At 38.5% G+C, this 22,603-nt stretch overlaps 2 protein-coding genes across 2 annotated transcripts; one reads left to right on the top strand and one right to left on the bottom strand.

The window, feature by feature from the left end:
* The first annotated feature begins 2,296 nt into the window (after nt 1–2,296).
* On the top strand, nt 2,297–9,484 carry LOC135633612 (NADPH--cytochrome P450 reductase 3-like). Its single transcript, XM_065143282.1, has 18 exons — nt 2,297–2,923; nt 3,009–3,068; nt 3,165–3,241; nt 3,331–3,388; nt 3,474–3,557; nt 3,660–3,696; nt 4,333–4,402; nt 4,508–4,702; nt 4,790–4,882; nt 6,068–6,293; nt 6,375–6,458; nt 6,533–6,684; nt 6,765–6,861; nt 7,427–7,576; nt 7,668–7,745; nt 7,841–7,963; nt 8,076–8,189; nt 8,919–9,484. The coding sequence occupies exons 1-18, from the start codon at nt 2,591–2,593 to the stop codon at nt 8,997–8,999; spliced, it is 2,112 nt and encodes a 703-aa protein (XP_064999354.1). The 5' UTR covers nt 2,297–2,590; the 3' UTR covers nt 9,000–9,484.
* Nucleotides 9,485–17,974: 8,490 nt separating this feature from the next.
* LOC103973144 (uncharacterized) lies at nt 17,975–21,250 on the bottom strand. Its single transcript, XM_009387635.3, has 5 exons — nt 20,743–21,250; nt 20,379–20,484; nt 19,575–20,255; nt 18,963–19,158; nt 17,975–18,281 (listed from the first exon to the last, which is right to left on the bottom strand). The coding sequence occupies exons 1-5, from the start codon at nt 20,823–20,825 to the stop codon at nt 18,256–18,258; spliced, it is 1,092 nt and encodes a 363-aa protein (XP_009385910.2). The 5' UTR covers nt 20,826–21,250; the 3' UTR covers nt 17,975–18,255.
* Between the last annotated feature and the right edge of the window lie 1,353 nt (nt 21,251–22,603).

Raw genomic sequence — 22,603 nt, 5'->3', positions numbered from 1 at the left:
CTAGAGAGAATCAAGACACTCGGTTAATTTTGACCCATAATCTTTAAAGTTTTTACAAAAAACTTTAAGGAAAAATTCTCTAAAGTTATATGACAGGTGTACTAAAGAGTCATGAGAATAATTTAATATTTTTTAATTGATCCCATATATCAAAGAATTTAGTTTTTTTTAATGAATATAGATATAATTTATAAAACTATGTTATTGAATTTTTAATATACTTATTTTAATTATTTATATTTAAAATTTTCTTTTAGTTACGAAAGCTTTTCTCTCGATCTCCCTCTCCCTCTCCCTCTGCAACAGTCGCAACAGTCATCGATGTAAGAAGACATTAAAACTCTTGACTGCCTAAGGATTGTCATGCAGTGTAGGAATTATCAGACACATGTCCATGAATTGCTTGCTGCTATACAAAGTATGAACGTCGTTACACTGATTCCAGAGGTTTCAGTGCAAAATTCAAAGTGATCAGATAAACGAGTCACTAACATTAAGCTATACGTATTCAAAATATTAATGTGTGGATGCTAAGGCATGGATTGATTCGTGGAGCAGAGACACAGTCGTTCGCACAAGTGAGTCCCTGCAAAGGCAAAAAAATGTTTGTTAGTACCTTGGCGTCTCGGCAACATCGTACGTACAAGCTGTAATCGCGTGTTACGGTGCAGCGAACAAAAAAGCTGGTCTAATAATGCCAACACGGAGTACTTGTGGTGTTTATGGGGGCATTACGACGGTTGGATTGATCGAGAAAGAACTCTGGCCACCACGTACGTACCGTATCTTCTTCAAACATTAATCGCAGTGACCACCTCCATCTAAATCAATATTCCGACTGTATCGCAAGTCACTCCTCCATCATCCATCCAACATTCGGATCTTGATGTGGCCCTGTGGCCAATGAGGTGCTTCTTCTTGCTTGTTGTGGGGATGGACACAGGCGTTGACGCTGAAGGAGATGGCCGAGTGTCCGCGAGCAAAACCGCACGAGGGCTCACCGTGTTCGGTACACCAACATGCCCGCACCCATCCTCTCTCCAAATGTCAATCCAACTTGCCTTGCACAACAAGCATCTCAAGCTTATTCTTCCATCCTTGATTTGGTCCAACCTGCCTAATGTGTTTTCTCATCAAATTTACTATACATATATACTGATTTTTGATTTATTGCTCCGTATTCAAGTCGAGCACATATAATAGTACAGGAATTCTGAAAACTCGCTCTCGTAATTAATTAATATTTATTATTGTCATTTGACGATGACACAGTTTTATATGTAGAAAAAAAAGAAAAAAAAGTCATGGTAAGAGTTTTCGGAAGTTAAAAATCATGATCATTCGAGACCTATTAATAATCTCCTTTTCTCGGTGGGTCTGGACATGCAATTTAATTTTCTTTAACATTGATTGGGATAAGATATTTTTCATTTTGAGGTCAAATTAACCAACGTTGGCGTTAAGTCGCTGTAGAACTAACAGGTGTATATGCAAGTGATATAGAAAACTTGAACGTCACGACATCGTTGACTTGATACCCAATCGAATGTCATGTCAACTGGTTGAGAGAACCACATTATTGGCACAACCGATAATAATTACAATGCTTACGTGTTGGATGACTCGAGTCGAGTTAGGCTCGATAACTTCATGTGAAATAATTTTCTACTAAATAGAAATATATATGGTTATCATAACGTGTATGAAAACATCTCGACTTGGTTGACTCAGCAAACAGCTCTCTCTAAGTTCTGTTAGACGTCCAATCAAATCCACGTAGGTGAAGTGTATCGACACATCAGAAAATCAAATTATATTTTAATAATATATAATTTTAATGTATATATATATATATATATATAATATAAAACGTGTAAAGTCACGTTATTGGTGGGAAACCCTCGAAGACAGAACAACGGCGTAGAGGGATGGGGAGATCCTATGCGGGTCCCAGCTGGGTAGATTCCAGTCCACATGAAACTGCTGCCTTTCCTTTGAGGCAGACGTGATGGGATCCGCCGACCGCCTCACCGTATGCGAACACCTGGACGACACATCAACCCATCATCACTGGATAACCAATCAATGTGAAGGACCGCTCGCGAGGCCACGCGGCGCACTCCCTAGTCACACAAAGACAGGAGGCAACAACCCGCCGTGACGGCCGTTCGGACGGAGGGCTGCGACGCCCACGGAAACGAAACGGATTTCCAGAAGCAGCTACGGGCCCTACCTGGTTTCCGCAGGCATTTGCTAATGTTTCGGGGTTAATTTGGGAATCCTTCTGTCTCCACGACGCCTTGCTTCTGCCATTAGTGCCACTCCTCGGGTTTGGTGGTTTGACCATAGCAACTCAGCTGGGAGTTAGCGGGGGGAGGCCAACGCCACCGTTATAATCACCGCCTCGCTCTCTCGTTCGTCTCGGCCACCCACCACACCCTCGCTGCTCTCTTCTTGTTTATTTCTCCGACTCTCTCCTTGCCGAACCTCCACCCCACCCCACCCCCAAAGCGAAGGAGAGAGAGAGAGAGAGAGAGAGAGAGAGAGAGAGAGAGGCCGCCGATTCGATTCCATCGACCGATCCGTCGTCATGCAGTCGGAATCCGCGAAGCCCTCTCCGCTCGATCTCCTGTCGGCCATCCTCGCCGGCTCCCTCGGCGGCGATGGGCTCCCCTCGGGAGCCGGATCCTTGGCGGCGATCGCCGAGAACCGGCAGCTCCTCGCGATCGTCACCACATCGGTCGCGGTGCTCGTCGGGTGCGCGTTGATCTTCTTCTTCCGGCGATCGAGCGGAAAGAAGCCAGCCGAGCCGCCGAAGCCTCTGGTGGTGAGGGTACTGCCGGAGTTGGAGGTTGACGACGGGAAGAAGAAGGTCACTGTCTTCTTCGGCACGCAGACCGGGACGGCCGAGGGGTTCGCTAAGGTTAGGGTTTGGTCTCGACGGGTTCGATTATAAGTTTCCAGTTAGCGTCTTTAGCCTAATTTTCTTTTCTTTATCTCGGTGTCAGGCTTTGACGGACGAGGCTAAGGCGCGATACCAGAATGCGATATTTAAAGTTGTTGATCTCGTAAGATCATCTTCCTTTTATGAGATCATTCGAGAATTCTTATGGTTGATCTTTGACAATTTGATCTTGACTATCTGTTCTTTCCCAAAATCAAAGGACGAATATGCTGCTGACGATGACGAGTACGAGGAGAAGATGAAAAAGGAGACCTTAGCTGTGTTCTTCTTGGCCACGTAAGTTGAGACCATCGAGTCATTAGCCCATAGGATATCCGATTCCTTTTAATTTTAGTATGATCTTTTATATCTCCGCATGGGTACAGGTACGGAGATGGGGAGCCTACTGATAATGCTGCACGGTTCTACAAATGGTTTACAGAGGTCGGGAAACATGCTGATTTCATTGAAAATTTTCACCAGTAACTGTATGTTTATGATATGTTTGTTATTTATCGATTGATTCCAGGGGAAAGAGAGAGGGAATTGGTTAGACAATCTTCAGTTTGCTGTGTTTGGTTTAGGCAACCGGCAATATGAGCATTTCAATAAGGTTATCCTTTTTTTTTTTTTTGTGATTTATCGTTACATATCACCTATTTCTGTGAAATTCCTGCTGACATATGATTGCAATATATTCACGGAACATTAAAAGGTTGCTAAGGTGGTTGATGAAATGCTCGCTGAACAAGGTACACTCTCTTGACTAGTTAAGTTGCTACCCGCTTAAGTCATGTTTGTTTCCTTAGTTGACTTCATGTTGTATACGGTTGATAATGTTTTCTGTTAATGACTAGCTTAATTGGTCCACTAATGTGTATATCCGATTCTTTAGGAAAAGTTCAACTTGCATTTGGAGACTAGTTGTTACTTAAAGGATATAAAGTTTGCTTTTGATAATCATAGACTATGAATATACACTATTCGGATCATAAAAGAAAATGAGACATTTCCAAGCTTACAATTGTTCTTCTTTTTATTTTTAAGTTTCATAATAAATGAAAGATTATATACATGCTAGTTTGTTGTATACTAGTTGTTAGAGCTGCTAATTGAAATACTAACATAGTTGTAAGTATTGTAATAGAAGTTATACTTTAATCGGAATTGATATAGGTTGCAGCTGTTATCACTTATTAGTAATTTCAATAAATTATGATGGTTATTAGATCAAGTGAAGTGGTGATTTATAAAAGCAATGATGCCTTCTCTGTTTATCATGAATGAAACTAGCTTCCCGTTTTCATTTTAATGTGTGGTAATTGCTTGAGTTGTGGAACTCAAAGCCAATCACTTGGGCTTTTTACCCTCCCTTTGTCCTATGATAGGTGGGAAGCGTGTTGTTCCATTGGGGCTGGGTGATGATGATCAGTGTATCGAGGATGACTTCACTGCATGGTGTGAAATATTAGCAATACTATATAGACCCTTTATCTCTCTTTTCTGATGTACTTGTTTATTTCATTATTCACTCTAGTGACGGAGAAAATATTATATTTCCAGGAGGGAGATTCTCTGGCCAGAACTGGATCAGTTGCTTCGGGATGAAAATGATGTTTCAGGTGCATCTACCCCATATGCAGCTGCTGTTCCAGAATACCGAGTTGTCTTTTTCAACCCTGAAGAAACTTCTTCCCTGGACAAGAGTTGGAATCTTGCAAACGGCCATGCTATTCATGATATACATCACCCGTGCAGGTAGATGCTTTTATTCAGAAGTTCCTTGTAGCAAATTTATGACCAAGTCACGAAAAGCATAATTAACACAAGAAGTGGACCCTTAAGGGCTAATGTGGCTGTGCGGCGGGAGCTTCATACTCCAGCTTCAGATCGGTCCTGTATCCATTTGGAGTTTGATATTGCTGGCACTGGTCTTACGTAAGTTCAACTTTATGTAGTATGTCATCATGAAACTTGGCCTCTTATTAATTTCTATATGGTTTTATGCATTTTTTTTTAATAGCTGAGTATCTTGGGTATGCTATTTTACATGCCAAGACAATAACCAACCTCTATCACTGAATATTTTTTTTTCATACTTGCAGCTTGTCTGCATAAATGCAAATGTTACCTGCTATTTGTCTGGATCATCCATTGATGGATGTATTCCTGTAATCCATATAGTATTTACCTAGAGAAAAAGATGGAAAGAAAAGTTCTTTTGATTATTTTGACTATTCCTTTTTCTGTTTTTTCTTCGTTTTTTTGCTTGATGGTTCCAATTCCAACTACTACTTCTAGAATTTATTATTTCACTGAATGAAATTCCATGTCCTTTGCCAGAGCATTTTGATATTTTTTTGTTTCATACTTCACTGAAGATTGTGAATCATCTCCCATGGTCCTCAGATACTGTTCAGGTGAAAAAAGTATGAGAAAGAATAATCCACAAAAGAGCTGTTTTCTGCTGAAACTAATTGGTAACTTATGTATCTGGAAATGCCCGTCATTCTAGGTTCAACCTCCTGGATCTGGCAAAAGGCACTAGCAAAGACTTATTTTGCTACTTAGTGGTTGTGTATCTTCCATGTCAATGCAATTATAATAAAAAGGGTTCTTCCTATTTCTCACAATAGAACATTTTTATGTGTCAGTTAAACAATCTTTATGTTCACTTACAACTGAATGCAATAATCTTTGTGAAGCTAGCATCAGTATACCTACATGCTTAGTTACCTTTTTCCCCAACATTAAGTAAATATCATATGAAACCTATTAGGTTTATCAAACCTATTTGTGTTTGTGAACCTGTGTTTTCTGTTGGTTATCAATCAGGCACAAATCATCAAATATCAAACTTCATTATCATAATTACAAACATATGTTTACCTTTTCAATTTGTTTCTATAATGTTTAAAACTGTCAATTCATATAATTTTCCTATTTATCATAATAATGAATTTTAAAATGTTCCTTTCTGTACTGATAATACATTATTGTTTTTGTTTTGTCTCTAGGCTTCTGTTTGAGCAAGTTGCTCTACTATTTTAAGGTTGACCAATTGCTAGTTTATGATTAAATAAAATTTTCCAGCTGATCATATCAGGAACTCTCTTTTGTCAGGTATGAAACGGGAGATCATGTTGGTGTATTCACAGAGAATTGTGTTGAGACTGTAGAGGAGGCTGAAAGACTGTTAGGTTATTCGCCAGATACGTATTTCTCAATCCACACTGACAAGGAGGATGGCACACCACTTGGAGGCTCTTTGTCGCCTCCTTTCCCGTCTCCATGCACCTTAAGAAATGCACTTACTCTATATGCTGATCTTCTAAATTCACCCAAAAAGGTGACTTTTCCTTTCCTTGAACAAGTTATATTGGCTTTATCTTTGTTCTTCTTAAAAAATTTTTTTCTACATAATCTGCAGAGTGCATTAGTTGCCTTAGCTGCACATGCTTCAGATCCCATTGAAGCTGAGCGACTTAGATTTTTGGCTTCTCCTGCTGGAAAGGTTTGACTTTTCTGAGAATCTCTACGAGTCTTTTATTAGGGGTAAGGAATTTTTACTCAATTATTCTGGTACAGGATGAATATTCTCAATGGATCGTTGCTTGTCAGAGAAGTCTCCTAGAAGTTATGGCTGAATTCCCTTCTGCAAAGCCTCCATTGGGAGTCTTCTTTGCTGCAATCTCCCCCCGCTTGCAGCCTAGATATTATTCAATATCATCTTCTCCGAGGTAATAATTGATTTCTGACCTTTTTCTTTGTTAATTCAATTGATACAACAGACTTACAGTCAATTATTTGTTTCTTTCAGGATGGCACCAACCAGAATCCATGTGACATGTGCGCTAGTGTATGAGAAGTTACCAACTGGGAGGATTCATAAAGGAGTCTGTTCAACTTGGATGAAGGTAATTTCCTACATACAATTTTGTTTGGATGGTTGAACTGGAGTGCTGGCAGACTTTGTAGTTCTCTTTCTTCTAATGTCATTTTGATTTCTTCTGATCAGTGCATGTAGTATATTTCTTTTAAGAATGCAAACTAAGCCTTCAATCACAGCTTAGGTTGTTATTTTGTGTTTGCTTCTTGGTTTGATTAATACTGATGATTGTCATTAGATGCTATCATGTGCAACATTAGCAGAAAAGTGAGACCCAACCATATTGGTTTGAACATCTATTTAGAGAAGAAGAGAGTTCTTAAAGCTTTATGTTAGTGTCTATGTATGTCACCTATAAGAACTTACTAAAAAAATGTCCAAATTGGATTCATCGTGCAATGCATCTAGGACCTATAATGAAAATCATGAAGCTGAATGCTAACTTGCTTCTGTTTTTCCTGTGTACTTGTGATTTTGCCTTGTTTTCTTAAGGCCTTTAACCAATGTATTCTAAAACATTTGCAGCTACTGCTACTATTTTTTTCTTTATTTTTTTTTCATGTTATGACACTTTGGAACTCCTTATTTTACAGAATTCTATTCCATTGGTAGAGAGCCAAGAATGCAGCTGGGCTCCTATATTTGTGAGACAGTCGAACTTTAAACTGCCTGTAGATCCTTCTCTACCTATTATCATGATTGGTCCAGGCACAGGGTTGGCACCCTTCAGGGGCTTCTTGCAGGTTTCTACCTAAGTGTCAAATTTCTGCTAGTACATCTGTCACTTGAATAGTGGAAAACTTGTTTTAATGACTTGAATACTTCTGATTTTAGGAAAGGTTGGCATTGAAAGAAGCTGGTGTGGAACTTGGTCATGCTATTCTCTTCTTTGGATGCAGGAACCGCAAAATGGTGCTGATAACATATATTTTATTCAATAAAGTTTCGAACGGCCAAAATATTTCATTTTCTCACTTTATCATCTGATGATACTATTAATTTTGCAGGACTTCATCTATGAGGATGAGTTGAATAATTTTGTTGAAACAGGTGCACTTTCTGAATTGATTGTTGCCTTCTCTCGTGAAGGCCCAACCAAGGAATATGTGCAGCATAAAATGACTGAAAAAGTTAGATAGACTTCTGCCCCCCTTTATTCATGTCGTTTTGGAGTCTATTCATCCATTTAATTGTAGTATTAACTTTTGTTTATTTGCCCTAATCGTGAGACAATATATGCAGGCATCCGATGTTTGGAATATCATCTCCCAAGGTGGTTATGTGTATGTGTGTGGTGATGCTAAGGGTATGGCTAGAGATGTTCACAGAGTTCTTCATACTATCGTCCAGGAGCAGGTACCGCTTTGACAACTTTGCTTGAAGCATTGCATTGGTTTATAAGTTTTGCTGTTGGATGCCATTAACTTGATTCAAATGTTGGCATGGCAAAAGCCAGATTACATTTGGTTGTTCAGGATACCTGCCAGTAAAAGAATCATTCTCTGACCTCAACCTGAATTTAGATTTCAGATACGATAAGTACCTGAAAGCTATTTATTCTAAGTCATCAACCTGGAGCTAAGCTTGTACTCTTTGAGTACTACTGCCCAACTTCAGGATAAGTGCAACTGCTCTTTTCCATCTTTTGAATTTATCTTCTTGTGCCAAGAAAACATTGGATTTTGGGGGATAGAGTAATTTATGGCTCATGTCAACAAGGTAGCTGCACGAAAATGGATCAACATTACTCTGATTTTTCTTGGTGGTTTCATGGCCATGCACGCAGCATCATTCTTGGTAGTTTTGTTTTTGTCCTCGGAAAAAAAAAGCTCTCCATTAAATTACTTTGGTAGTTTTGTTTTTTTTTCTTGAAAAAAAAAACTCTCCATTAAAGTACTACTGGCTGATTGAAAAGCTTAAATGACAATGCTCGGTTTTTCATCTGCCATAAAAAATGCACCATCTCATGTGGGGGATTCACTTTTTGATGTTTTAATGCTATTTTTCCTTATGCAATGAGACCATCCATCCTTGATTAATGTTCTTTGGTTTCTTATTTTAAAAATGCTTCTCACTCCGCTGCAGGGATCTCTTGATAGTTCCAAGACGGAGAGTTTTGTGAAGAGCCTTCAAATGGAAGGGAGATATCTGAGGGATGTGTGGTAAAGTATACCTTGCATTTTTCCTCTTGAAGTGCATCCCTTCCGCAGCACTCAATCTAGAAAACTTGTACGGGAATTCGGTGGACCAGCAAGTAAAGGTTTCTTAGTCTCCACAAACTGGGTCGATGTTTAGATTATGTTATTCTTTTAAACCTTCTAACTAGAGCGTCTGTTCGTGTATTACATGTATTCATATTATGATTAGGCTGATTCGGGGGGAGGGGAAATAAGTAGTCAATATTTAGTAGAGAATGGAGGAAACAAAAGACTTTCTTAAGTTATACGAGTCATGTACAATCAGACGGACAGGCCTTCCTGTGTGAGCAAAATGCAAACCATGATGGTATGCCTCACCGGGCATGACTGTGGAACTTAGCTACTGGAATTGGGCCCATGAAGACAGGGAGATGCTATGACCTGTTTCGTGATCCGAAAACGCTTATTTACTGTTATATTGATATTGTTATATCCATATATCAGATTCTTGGATGCCTTGCGTTTCGCTGGTAATACTGAGGTTATTGTATGGCTGGCTCGCTACATGTTGTAGGCTCAAAGATCTCAGTGACGAGTTTAGGTTTGAAACTGGCGGATCTGATATTTAATCAATCAGATGGGTGGATTCAACATCCAAAGCAGACTGGGTTTGACATTATTTTGAGGTGCAATTTTGACTTTTGAGTTCTAACCAAATCAAAAGAACACTTTCGTTATCAAATTACTCTTAAAAGAACATGGTTTAAAAAACGATCTCCTAATTATTTGAGCCATATGGTATCCTAAATTTTACGAAAAATATTGAATCTTATATTTTGATATTGAAATAAATTGGTAAATTGTTTGACCTAATCTATGTGTTAAGATAAGTGTACAAGATTAACTACGATGACAATAAGGCGTAAAGCAGATGATGGACCGGAGTCGAAGATTCAAACGATGTATCGGGAGCTCGTCGAGAGCTCGTTTGAAGATCATCGAGAGTTCGTCAGGAGTTCGTCGAAAGACTCGTTGAGAAGTTCGTCGAAGGATCGTCCAGAGAAAAATCGACATACCAGACTAATTGCTTGTCTTAAATTGTAGTTAGTACAGTAGTTGAGTTAGGATTAGGAGGTAATTTTACTAACTCAGATAAGGGCCATCTAGGCCCTTAACAGGGTTGAATTGGGCTAATTGAACAACCCATTCAACACCTGAAGTCACGATCGACGGTGGCACCGCCCAGGACTCGATCTCCCAGGTGCTTTGGGCGATGGTACCATCGGTAGTTAATGCTGCCAGCGGTGGTACCGTCAGCAGTTAATGCTGTCAGCGATGGTATCGTCCCTGTCAAGCGGTGGTACCACCAGAGCTCGATCTCTGAGCTCTATCAGGTGGTGGTACCGTCCAGACTAGGTGATGGTACAATCCAATGTCAGGTGTCAAGCAGTGGTACCACCCAATAATGGCGATGGTACCACCAGTACCTCGAAATCCGATGATATAATACTTTTTTGCTCTAATTTTGAAGTCATTGGGGCCTAAAATATCCCGCCCTTTTCTGCATAAAAGAGCACGAAAGTATTAGCACAATCTTGAATTTTTGTAGTGTTAAAGTGCTGTAAAAGTGCTAAAGTCCTCCTTCCTTTCTAAGTACTGAGATCATTCAAGAAATGTGTGAGACTTGTAAGGATTATCTCCTAAACCCATGAAAAGGAGAAAATATTGTAAAAGGTGATTGGTTTTCGCTTATTGAAGGAAGGCCATTAGTGGACGTCGATGATCTCGACGGAGAAGGAATCCAAAAGTGGATGTAGGTCACAATGACCGAACCACTCTAAATTCTGGTTTGCATTTCGTCTTAAGCAATTTACCTTTATTGCAAGCTGCTTTATCTTCTTACTGGTTTCTCTACGCTCCCATAAGCTTTCAAGTTAAAATCTTTACGAAATGATTTTCGTCGGAATCGGGTTTAATCGAAATGAGGACTTTTGAAACCGGTAATTTTTCCGCTGCACTAATTCAACCCCCAACACCACCCCCCCCCCCCCTTCTCGTCCCCTAGTGCTGCTCTTGATCCTAGTTACTCTCATTCGGTTTGAAACCCAAGAGAGATGGTATTTGTCGGCAACCAAGAGGGTCATTCAATTACACATCCGCCCCTGTTCAATGGAATTTTTCTAATTTCTATGGATTTCGGATCATGGAACATTGTAAAAAATGGCTTTCAAAAGTCTTCTCTTCCAATGAATAATTGGAATGAGTTGGAGAAGAAGACTTTTTCTTTAAATGCTAAGACTATGAATACCTTATTTTGTGCTTTGGATAAAAACGAGTTCAATCGAGTGTCGATTTGTGAAACAATTTTTGATATTTGGCACACACTTAAAGTTACTCACGAAGACATTAATAGAGTAAAGAAGTCAAAAATTAATCTTTTAGTCCATACTTATGAGTTGTTTCGGATGAAACCGAGTGAGACTAATGAAGACATATACACTCGATTTACGGATGTTGTCAACTCTTAAGATCCCTTCCAAAGAGTTGGGATCCTAAAGTAACGGCTATTCAAGAGGTCAAGAATTTAAATAACTTTCCTCTCGAAGAACTAATCGGGTCACTAATGACCTATGAGATGACTTGTAATGCTCATGAAGAGCTTGAGAACAACCTTCCAAAGAACAAGAAGGATATGACACTAAAAACTCAAGAAGACCACTTGAAAGAAAATTCAAAGTAATAAGGACCATAATGATGACTTGGCACTCTTGACAAGAAAGTTTAAAAAATTCATAAAAAGTAATAAATTTAGAAATGACATTAAAAATAAATTTGAATCCATGAAAGAACAAGTCATATGCTACGAATGTAAAAAGTCGAGACATTTCAAAAGCGAATGTCCCCAAGCAAAGAAGAAACAACCAAAGAAGAAGAATGCTCTTAAAACAACGTGGGACGACTTAAGTGCATCCGAAGAAGATAAGCAAATCAACACCGAGCAAGTTGCTCACTATACGCTAATGACTATTGGAGATGAGTTAAGCAATTCATTAGATGCAAATTTATCTTTAGATGAATTACTAAGTGCTTTTCATGATTTATTCGATGAATGTAAATTAGTTAGTAAAAAATATAAATTGTTAAAAAATGAGCATGCTTCTCTTGTTAGTGACTTTGATAGACTAAAAATTGAGCATGATAGTTTAGCTCCTTGCACAAAATGCGATCAATTAGATATACTTAGAAAGGAAAACTTGCTACTCAAAGAAACCTTAAAAAAGTTTGAGATTGGTAGCAAGTCCTTGAACATGATCCTCGCTAATAAGGGCCACGTTTATAGAAGAGGCGGAATTAGATTTGTGAGTAGCTTTCACCAAAATCTAACCGCCTTTGTTAAAGGCCCTATCTTACATGTTTCACCCCGAAATAAATACAACTTTTGTTGCAAATTTGGACATTTTGCATACAAATATCTATTTAAGAGATATAGTCCACATAAATTGATTTGGGTTCCCAAAGGAATCTCAAATGACCCAATACAACATGATAAGTTATGTAGATCAATTTTTGAGGCACCAAAGGCCAAATGTGTACCCAAAAATCTTCTTTTTTTGTAGAAATGTTTATCGTCACAAGCTAGGAGCAAAAGATGGTACCTTGATAGTGGATGCTCAAGGCATATGACCGGAGATCCATCTCAATTCTCTAAGCTCACTAGCTTAGACAAAAGATATGTCACCTTCGATGACAACATCAAAATAGGTTCAAACTCGTTCTTCTCTAAAGATTTTTTGTGCAAATGCTGCATTGATGAGGCCTTCAAAGATGATTCATGAGTTATCGCAATGCAAGAAAAGTTGAACCAATTTGAAAGAAATGAGGTGTGAAAGCTTGTTCCGAGATCAAATGACCATTTAGTTATTAATACTAAATAGGTTTTTAGAAACAATTAAGATGAATTTGGTATCGTGGTTAGAAACAATGCTAGATTAGTGGTCATGGGTTTCAACCAAGAAGAATGTATCGATTATGAAGAAACCTTCACTTTTATGGCACGGTTAGAAGCCATAAGGATGTTCCTTGCCTATGCTAATAGTAATAATTTTAAGTTATTTCAAATGGATGTTATAAGTATTTTTCTTAATAGCTTTATTTTCGAAGAAGTATATGTTGAACAACCTCCCGAATTCGAGAATGATAATTTCCCTAATCATGTGTTTAAATTGACTAAAGCTCTCTATGGATTGAAACAAGTCCCAAGGGCTTAGTATAAAAGACTTAGCCCATTTCTTATCCAAAATAATTTCTCTAAAGGTAAGGTTGATACTACATTGTTTATTAAAAATTTTAAAAATAAATTTTTTATTGTTCAAATTTATGTTGATGATATTATTTTTTGTTCTACAAATGAATCTCTATGTGAATCATTTGCTAAGAGTATGAACCTAGAATTTGAAATGAGCCTAATGGGAGAACTAACCTTCTTTTTAGGCTTGCAAATCAAATAACTTAATGAATATATTTTTATTAGTCAAACAAAATATGCATTAAACTTGCTAAAACGATTTAATATGAATAGTTCAAAAGCTATCAATACTCCCATGAGTACCTCCACTAAGTTAAACATTGATAAAGGTGGAGAAAGCTTTGATCAAAAAGCTTATAGGGGTATGATAGATAGTTTATTATATCTCACTGCAATTAGACCAGACATCATGTTTAGCATAGGACATTATGCTAGGTTTCAATCTAACCCCAAGCAATCTCATTTAAAAGCTGTCAAAAGGATTTTTAGATACTTAAAAGGAACTCCTAAATTATGATTATGGTATCTAAAATCTAAAAATTTTGAATTACTTGATTATGTCGATGCTGATTTTGCTAGTTTTCAAATAGATAGAAAAAACACATTCGAAACATGTCAATTCTTATAACATACACTTGTCTCTTGATCTTCCAAGAAATAAAACTCGATTGCATTATCCACAACTGAAGTTGAGTATATCGCAACAGATGCATGTTGTGCTTAAGTATATGGATGAAAAACACTTTAGAAGATTATAGAATTCACTTGAAGAATATACCTATAAAGTGTGATAATACAAGTGTAATATGTTTAACGAAAAATCTTATTCAGCACTCTAGAACTAAACATATTGACATTAGGCATCACTTCATACGAGATCATATTAATAATCATAATGTAACCTTAGAATTTATTGATACAAAATATTAATTGATTGATATTTTTACAAAACCTTTGATTGAGGAACAATTTGATTTTATAAGAAGAGAATTAAGTATGCTAAATTTCCCGGATACATTCATTCCTCTTTAAAATTTTCTCCGGATTTCCTTATCGAATTCTATCTTACAAGATCATGAATTTATGGCATGCGTAATGAGTCATGTGAACTTTATTATACAAATTTTATACGATGTTTGCGTATGAATTTTATATGATGCATAAACTTATGGTGTGAATTGTATATGATGTATGAACTTATGGTGTGAATTTTCTCCTCTTACAAGAATAGAATTTATAATGTTTATGTAAACAAGTGTGTGCACCTCATAATCTTATGAAGAAGGAACCACACAATGTCAGCACCACACCTCAATGCAAGCAGAGCTCACTACCTATAGGCAGTGGCACTGCCCAACTGGCGGTACAACCACCCAACTGGTCACGAGTTGTAGGCAGTGGCATTGCCCAGCTGGCGGTGCCACCGCTCGCAACCTGCCCTATGTAAAGAACAAGCTAGGGCCAACAGTAGAACCAATCCCAACTCATTCTACATCTTTCCAAAGTACTCTAAACCTCTTGATCCTCTTGCTCTCCCTCTAGTAACTCAAAGAATCCTCATTTTTCTGCTAAATCAATCTCAAGCACCCTCTTGTTGATCATAAGAAGAAAAAACTACAAAGGTAATTTCTAAACCAAATTGATTATCCCTTTGCATTACGTATTCTTGCCTCTTATTTGTATTCATAATTGTAGTCTTCATGACTTTTAGAAGATCCTCGAGGGATAAAGGAAGAGAAGATTAGATGAAAACTATGACTCCCTATTTTTCGATTCTTATCAATATGCCCTTAAATTTCCAACCATAGAATCTAGAAATGTTCATAAGGGTAAATATGTTGATTTAAAAAATTAAGTGATTTGGAATATATTCAATGGTTTGCTAATCTAGATATCCTACAAATCCTATGTGAACATATCTATCATAGACTTGTTAGATTGTTTTATAATAATTTGCATGTGGATGAACACGATAGGGTCTCCACTTATCTCTTAGGACATCATATACTCATTATGGATAACGTAATTTGCAACCTCGTAGGAATTACAGAGAAAAATAGAGGTTGTTATTTTAGAGGACAATGAGATGAAGTATCGGTTAGGACCACCTATTCTAAAGCCTTATGAACCATCTTCGATAATCCTAACTTGTTTATTCTTTAAAAAAGATGTGAATATTTACTATCTTTCAACACCAAACTACTTCATCACATTCTGATAAGCATTATAATTCTAAAATAATATCATCATGATGAAGTTAACCAATTGAAAATCGACATAATGTATTAGATTATGAAAAGACGTGAAAATTGTTTTAGCTATCTAATACAACAAAATATGATTGAACTATCGAAAAATGATATGATGCTTCCATATGGTGGCCTGATAATAAGACTGATCTATGCTTATGACATAGTTATCCCACCTGATGAATAAGTTATGAAACTAGATAGATTTAATGTCATAAATAAAAACCTACTACGAAGATTAAGGTGTATATTCAAAAATGGGATATGGACTAAATTACTTAAAAGGACTGATCTCCTACCACCTGATTCAGAACCTGAAACACCTATATTTAAGGGAAATCAATCTCCTACTAGTCCCTTTAAGGCAACACCTCCGATAAAGCAAGCACCCCCCTCATCTACCGATGTTATAGGGATTCGAATGGATCGATTTGAACAACATCAAGATCAAATTTTAACTGAGTTGCAACAGATTCATCGATAGCTTAATACCTTGTTTAGACATTTTGACTTGCCACCACCTGAATAGTTGTGTATATCCTTTTTGCTGATGACAAAAAGGGGAGAAGTTGATGAAATCCCCCTCTTTTAGTGTGCTCACTTTGATGTTGTAATGTTGTGCTCATTTTGATAATGTTGTGATCTCTTAAATTGTATGACTGCTTTATCATGCCTACATTTAATATGGCTTGAAATGTATCGTGGCATGATTACTTGTAAACATTTTATCATGCTTGATTTTATATCAAAATGCTATGATGAGGTATCATGAACTTAAACTTGCTTCTTACAATTGATACCATTGTCATCTTGCATAGATTTCACGTTGGTATCAACTTTCAAAATTTGAAACTAGATACGAAGTATCATATTCTGAATTGGTAAATCATGATAAGTTTCATATTATGTATGTTGAATATAACTTATTAGTTTGATGCTTGAATTCAAAGGCTTGAATTCAAGAATACCTCTTCTCAAGTATGACATATAGATAAAGGGGTTAAGGTTAACTCATTTACTAATTTATTGTCATCATTAAAAAGGGAGAGATTATTGAATCTCGAATTTTGATGATAAAATCAATTGGTAAATTGTTTGACATAATCTATGTGTTGAGATAAGTATACAAGATAAACTACGATAGCGGTAAGGCGTAAAGCAGATGATGGGCCGGATTCGAAGATTCGGACGATGTACCGGGAGCTCCCCGAGAGTTCGTCGGAAGATCGTCGAGGGTTCGTCGGGAGTTCATCGAAAGCGTGCCGGAAGACTCGCCGAGAAGTTCGCCGGAGGATCGCCGAGAGAAAAAACGACATACCAAACTAATTACGTGCCTTAATCGTAGTTAGTACAGTGGTTGAATTAGGATTGGAAGATAATTACACTAACTCAGATAGGGGTCAATTGGACCCTTAACAAGGTTGAATTGGGCTGGTTAAACAACTCACTCAACACCTGAAGTCAAGGCCGACGGTGGCATCGCTTGGGACTCGGTCCCCTCAAGTGCTTTGGGCGGTACCATCACTTGACACTTGACACTTGACACCTGACACGTGACATTGGGTACGATCGCCTGATAGAGCTCGGAGATCGAGCTTTGACAGTATCATCGCCTGATAAGGGTGGTACCATCGCTATCTTTCCACAAATAATTTAAATTCAATTTCTTGATCTGTATCTTCAATTTTTTTTTAAACTTATGAAATTCTTCCATCAAGCGCTCATTAATGAACCTACAAATCCCTCAAATTGGATCTGACTAAATCCAGGTATTGTGGACATTCCCTCATTTCCATCATTCCTGAGCATCTTAATCTTAAGTTTCCTGTTTATTGAAAAATCCCATTATTAGCTCACTATTTATCGAACCATACGGATCGATCTAGCAATGATGGAATGTATATTTGAATCACATGAAATTTGTATTTCATACGTATGAACGGAAATGAGACAGAGGAATGAAGAGCATTTTCGACGCAAGTTCGAATTTGCGACAGGTACAAATGGAAATAAATTGATAAAGCATTCCTGGAAAAATTCTGTCACTTACACTTATGGAGTCTTATATAGAATATAAAAATTCATTCCCAGAAGAAGCCGGAAAGGAAATGCCCTACCAAAAGGATCTATGATCCCCTCCTAACCAAAGAATTAGAAATCGGTTCGCGCACTGCCTAGCACGGAGGAGGAAGCAATTGTTACGTTTGCTTTTTGCCAGCCATGCATGCAACCGGGAAGTTGAGACAGACTGCCGATTCACTGCGCGCACGCTGAAACATATCAGCACACGATCGAAGTTACACACTGCTGGTGAAGCTTAACATACTGGATCGAGTTCAGTTTAAAGAGCTTGGTGCTCATTGACAATGGCGGATTTGATGGTCCTTAGCATTGCGAAATCTGATTACTTCCTCATTTACACTTCACACAACAACCCAGACAACAAGAGACTAGAATAGCTGAGAGCATTAGAACCCACCAACATATAAGGCACTTACATGCTATAATGCTAATGTGACATCTTCTAAGCGTGGGAAGATTTTTTACAGATGACTGCTACCAGAGGCTTAATACAGAGAACAAAAGCAGAAAGAATCAATGAGAGGAGACTAAATATGGTGCACAGACTCAGCCGATGTAAGAATCTTCTTCACGAGCCCCTCGCTCATCCAGAATAGAACAATCTCTTTGTGGATCAGATCTTTGCCAGCAGAGTAAAATAGGAGCTTTCACGTGGAATAGAGAACGAATGGCACTGCAAACAAAGATAAAACACTGCTGAGTATCCTATCCCTTTTGGCAAAGCTCACAACATTATAAGCAAGATTGTTTTCTTTTGGACATAAATATCCACTACTGACTAGAAGGATACAGATTTCCTGTAAAATCTTTATGGCAGAAAGCCCAAAGTAACAAAAAATCATTCGAACCATAGTTTATGAAGCCTGGTTTGACTTGATTTATTTTTTGTAGTTTATTCAAGGGCAATATTGTCTTTCAAATTATTCTACACAATGTTCTTATGAGTATCAAGGCTCCTTTTCTGGGTTGGTCACTCTAAGAGCAAGTGAATTAACAAACCTTAAGATGTTGAGCAGAACTTTTTTGAGTCTGGAAATGGTTACTCTAGAATTGGAATACGAGTTGTAGACTTACTATTAGCTTATGCTGCTTTCGATGAATGTTTGGATCATTTGCTTCAACATTCTTAGAAGCCGGGCAATCATTTAAGCTTGATCAAATGCAGGTATATCCAAGAAATGGATGGGTACAGAAAATCCTATGGTTATACCATTTGAAGAAAAAAGCCTCATCTCACGGGTAACTATGGCTCAAACACTAGGAAGGACTCATAAGAACATGGTTTTCATCTTCTTCTAGCTTACCACTTAGTATAGGCATTGACTAGTTTTACCGATCAAGATGTTGAACTCACCAATTAAGATTATACTCAATACCAGCAAGAAAGTGATCCGTAAAGAACGACCAAACTGCATGTAGCACTGCGATCCCGGGATGTGCCTTTGGAATCCACCAAGCCTTCCGGAAAACTGCTGACCACTAGAAAGCTTATATTCTTCCTTGAAGCTATCGAAACAGTTCCTACTTCTTTCGCTCAACCCGCTAATTCCCTGCTCAAAACACAGTATGACGACAAAATAAGATATTTTACCTACAAGAAAAAATACACTATAAACCTTTTGCAACAACTGTTTCTTAAGAGAAAGAAAATATATAGCTCAAGCTGAAACAAGAAAAATGAGATCCTAGTTGAAACAAGATGAATAAGGTACATATCTAGCATGCATACAATGATATGCATATATCAGACCTCATGGACTATGAATGCAGAACGTTATATACAAATATGGTTACGGCATCCAAGAATAAGCTTATTCAAATTATAATGGCCTTCAATGCCTGAACAGAAGAAAGCAAGAAGCAAAGCTGAATGAAATCATAAAATAGTTATAGTCAACATACTATAAAATCGAGTGATCAAATATAATGTTCATACAGGCGCACGAGTCCAAACGTGGAACCTGACCTGAGCAAGCCGAGAAACCGCCCTAAATTGGAGGCGATGTCTCAACTGAAGATCCTCGGATTTAGCTTTCCAGAAGCTGTTCCTAAACCACCTCAACTTCGATGTGGATTCCACGGTTTTTAGAAGACCGCATAGATTAAATGCATGGTTTGGCATTTCTGATCTTATTTCAACTGCTTTGCTATCTGCACCGACATCGTCAGCAACGACAATCTTCCAAGCACCAACATCCAGCAAACTTGATGCTCTCCTCAAGCCATGCAACTGCTCCACATCAGCACATCCTTCATTGTCTTTCATTCCGAGAGGTTCTTTCATTGCCGCTTCCACTACATGCCGACCGTCACTGCTACCGATGATTTTATCCTTTAAGCCCCTCACTGATTCAGGCCTAATTATTGCTTGAGACGAGCAATTGTCGCAATCAGAACCTTTAACATCATCCCTTGTCTCTTGCATGTTCTGTGGCACCTCAGAAAGAAAAAGGGCAAGATCATCCTGCTCTTCCGCATCTAATTGCACCCAACGCAGTGGTTGTTTCCCGTCCTCTCTTAGAGCCTTCTCTACACGAGAAATTTGTTCTGCTATCGCAGCTATGAATTGCTTGTGCCTGGTTATGGCATTCTTCTCTGATGGATAACTTCGATGCCTCAGTCTCACAGCTTTCTCAAACTCCTCCAACTGCAGATGCAACTTCAAGCATTAATGAGGCCGAATTATCGATTTTTCTCTTAATTTGTGATCGAATGTACCAGAAATTGAAGAGTGGGTGACAATAGCAACATAGTGGAGTGAAAAGCCCACCTGCCACTTTGCAGTGCCAAGAGCGGTATGAAGCTCCCCGTGCAATTCATCTGGAGCTTCCGAATCTTTAAAATCTCGCATCCACATTCTGAATAGGGATTCCATTCTGCGACGAACAATTACCATGACCAAAAGAACGCATGAACTCTCAGAAACAAACGATCAAACACAAAGAATCTCTTTGACGAATAGAAATCTGTAATTATACCGCAATACACAATGAAAATCAACCCAAGTCGAATCAACATGACGAGGAAAACAAATTTTCCTTTTTGCAACGGAAGCACAATCAAAATTCGATTTTTTTTTTTAGGAATTCAAACAACGAAATTGGGGAAATAGGGAGAGAGATAGAACGGCATACACATCCGCTGATTCCTGCACTTCCTCCGCCGCGGAAAAGAACACGTCTTTCTGCCACTGATCGAAGCTACTCGCTACTGCCATCGAAGGAACCCGAGATCCTCGGCCGCCCGTCGGCCCGGGAGCCAGTCAGGGTAATCCCGATTTCACCTCCAAGTACGCGATACTTTCCTTCCGGAACCCAAAGACAGGCGCCAAAAGGAAACGCTCTCTTTTCCTTCAGTGAATAGCAAACGAGGTTGCCCAAGAAGGCAAAAGATAGCAATGAAAACCCCCCTGGAATTCCTCCACGCTTCCTCCCCAGCAAAGCGATCGAACCCAGAACTGGAAGCAAGGGAGACGGAGTGAGACAGAGAGACGCAACAAGGAACCCCTCCCTCTGTTGGTCTCAAATCCCTGTCGTGGGTTCGTCGCCAAGAGGAGGCGTCGGCGGTAATGTGGCAGGTGAGACGCCCACCTCAACCTCGCATCACAGGCTGTTTGCGAATCTTGTCGCAGTGGGCGACGCACCGGACCACCTCACCGTGCGTAGGACACAACGCCACCAACTCGTTTTGTCCCCAAGAGTGCATCTGTGGGCCCCGCCTGGCTCCGTGTCGTCCACCAATCCACAGTAAGCGGGTACAAGTGCGGGTAGAGCAGGTACGAGGCGGGAGAGGTGTTGCTCGGGGCAACTGTACCTTGTATTTTTCTGCACGCAACAAATCATCGGAAGGCCGGGGGAGAGCCTGAACCGCTTTGAGATCCGTGCGATCGAGAATCTGACGGTGTGAGTCTGGTCCGGCTCATCTGTCGTTTTCGTCGCAACCACCAGCGGTGATCTCGTTCGGATGGGGAACGGCCAGCTGCCGCGCCCGGTCGAGTTGGTCCCACCCGAACCACCTCGCTCACCCAACCCAATTTGGGCTCGTGTCTTTTTTATTTGTTCTGGAAAATGCATCCTAATTTGATGTGGTGGCGTGTCGCGCCCTCTTTGCGTGAGAGGAACATTCTGGAGCCAACGCAATCGTGGCTGTGGTCGCCGACAAAACGAAGAGATTAGGATTATAAAAAAAATCACTAAATTGATAATTAAATTTTATTTTATTTCTAAGGGCTTTTTAGAACAAAATAAGGGTTTAGCATTATCATTAGAGTCTAAATTTTAAAATTTTAAAAAAATATCTTTATAATCGGTTTGATATTTTATATTAATTCTATTAAGCTAGTTCAAATTCAATCGATCCATGATTGATTCAATTCATTTGAGTCGAGTCATATATTCATGTTGAGTCATGTTTGAATTAAAAAATAAGAAAACATAAAAATTTTTGATGATTATATCGAACTAATGTAATCTTATTATAGATTATATAATCACTAAAGCCTAGCAAAAAGACGATAATTATGATTTCTTTCATTGAGCGATAACATTCTTATTCTTATCGCAACGATTATGACGTGTTAAAAAATGTTGACAATGATAAGTCACATTTGACAGTATAATTTTGGAGAAATATAAAGGTCAATCTAAGTTTAAATCAAACAAATTAAATAACTATTTTTTTAAACCCATTTGATTTAATTCATATCAAACAAAACCAGTTCAAATAAAAAAAATTAGAGTCAAACAGGATCAACAGATATTATTTATTAATTTTATAAAAGGATATTTTGGTCCAATCGTTAATAAAAAAAAGTAGGTGTTTTATAGTAAATTGCTGTGGTTCCAATAAGCAATGGTGGCATTTGTTCCAACCTCTCCACCGTATTCAGCCGCCTCCATCCACTATGCCACCGAAAGATACATGTTAACAGTTGGGTGGTGCAGTTCGCCGGAGGTCAGCGACGATGACATAGAACAACACGGGTGGCTGTCGAAA

This window comes from Musa acuminata, chromosome BXJ3-3 (genome assembly GCF_036884655.1).
Source record: "Musa acuminata AAA Group cultivar baxijiao chromosome BXJ3-3, Cavendish_Baxijiao_AAA, whole genome shotgun sequence".
NCBI classification, from domain to species: domain Eukaryota; kingdom Viridiplantae; phylum Streptophyta; class Magnoliopsida; order Zingiberales; family Musaceae; genus Musa; species Musa acuminata.
The sequence above is the reverse complement of the archived record's forward strand: the minus strand, read 5'-3'. Positions and strand labels throughout refer to the sequence as shown.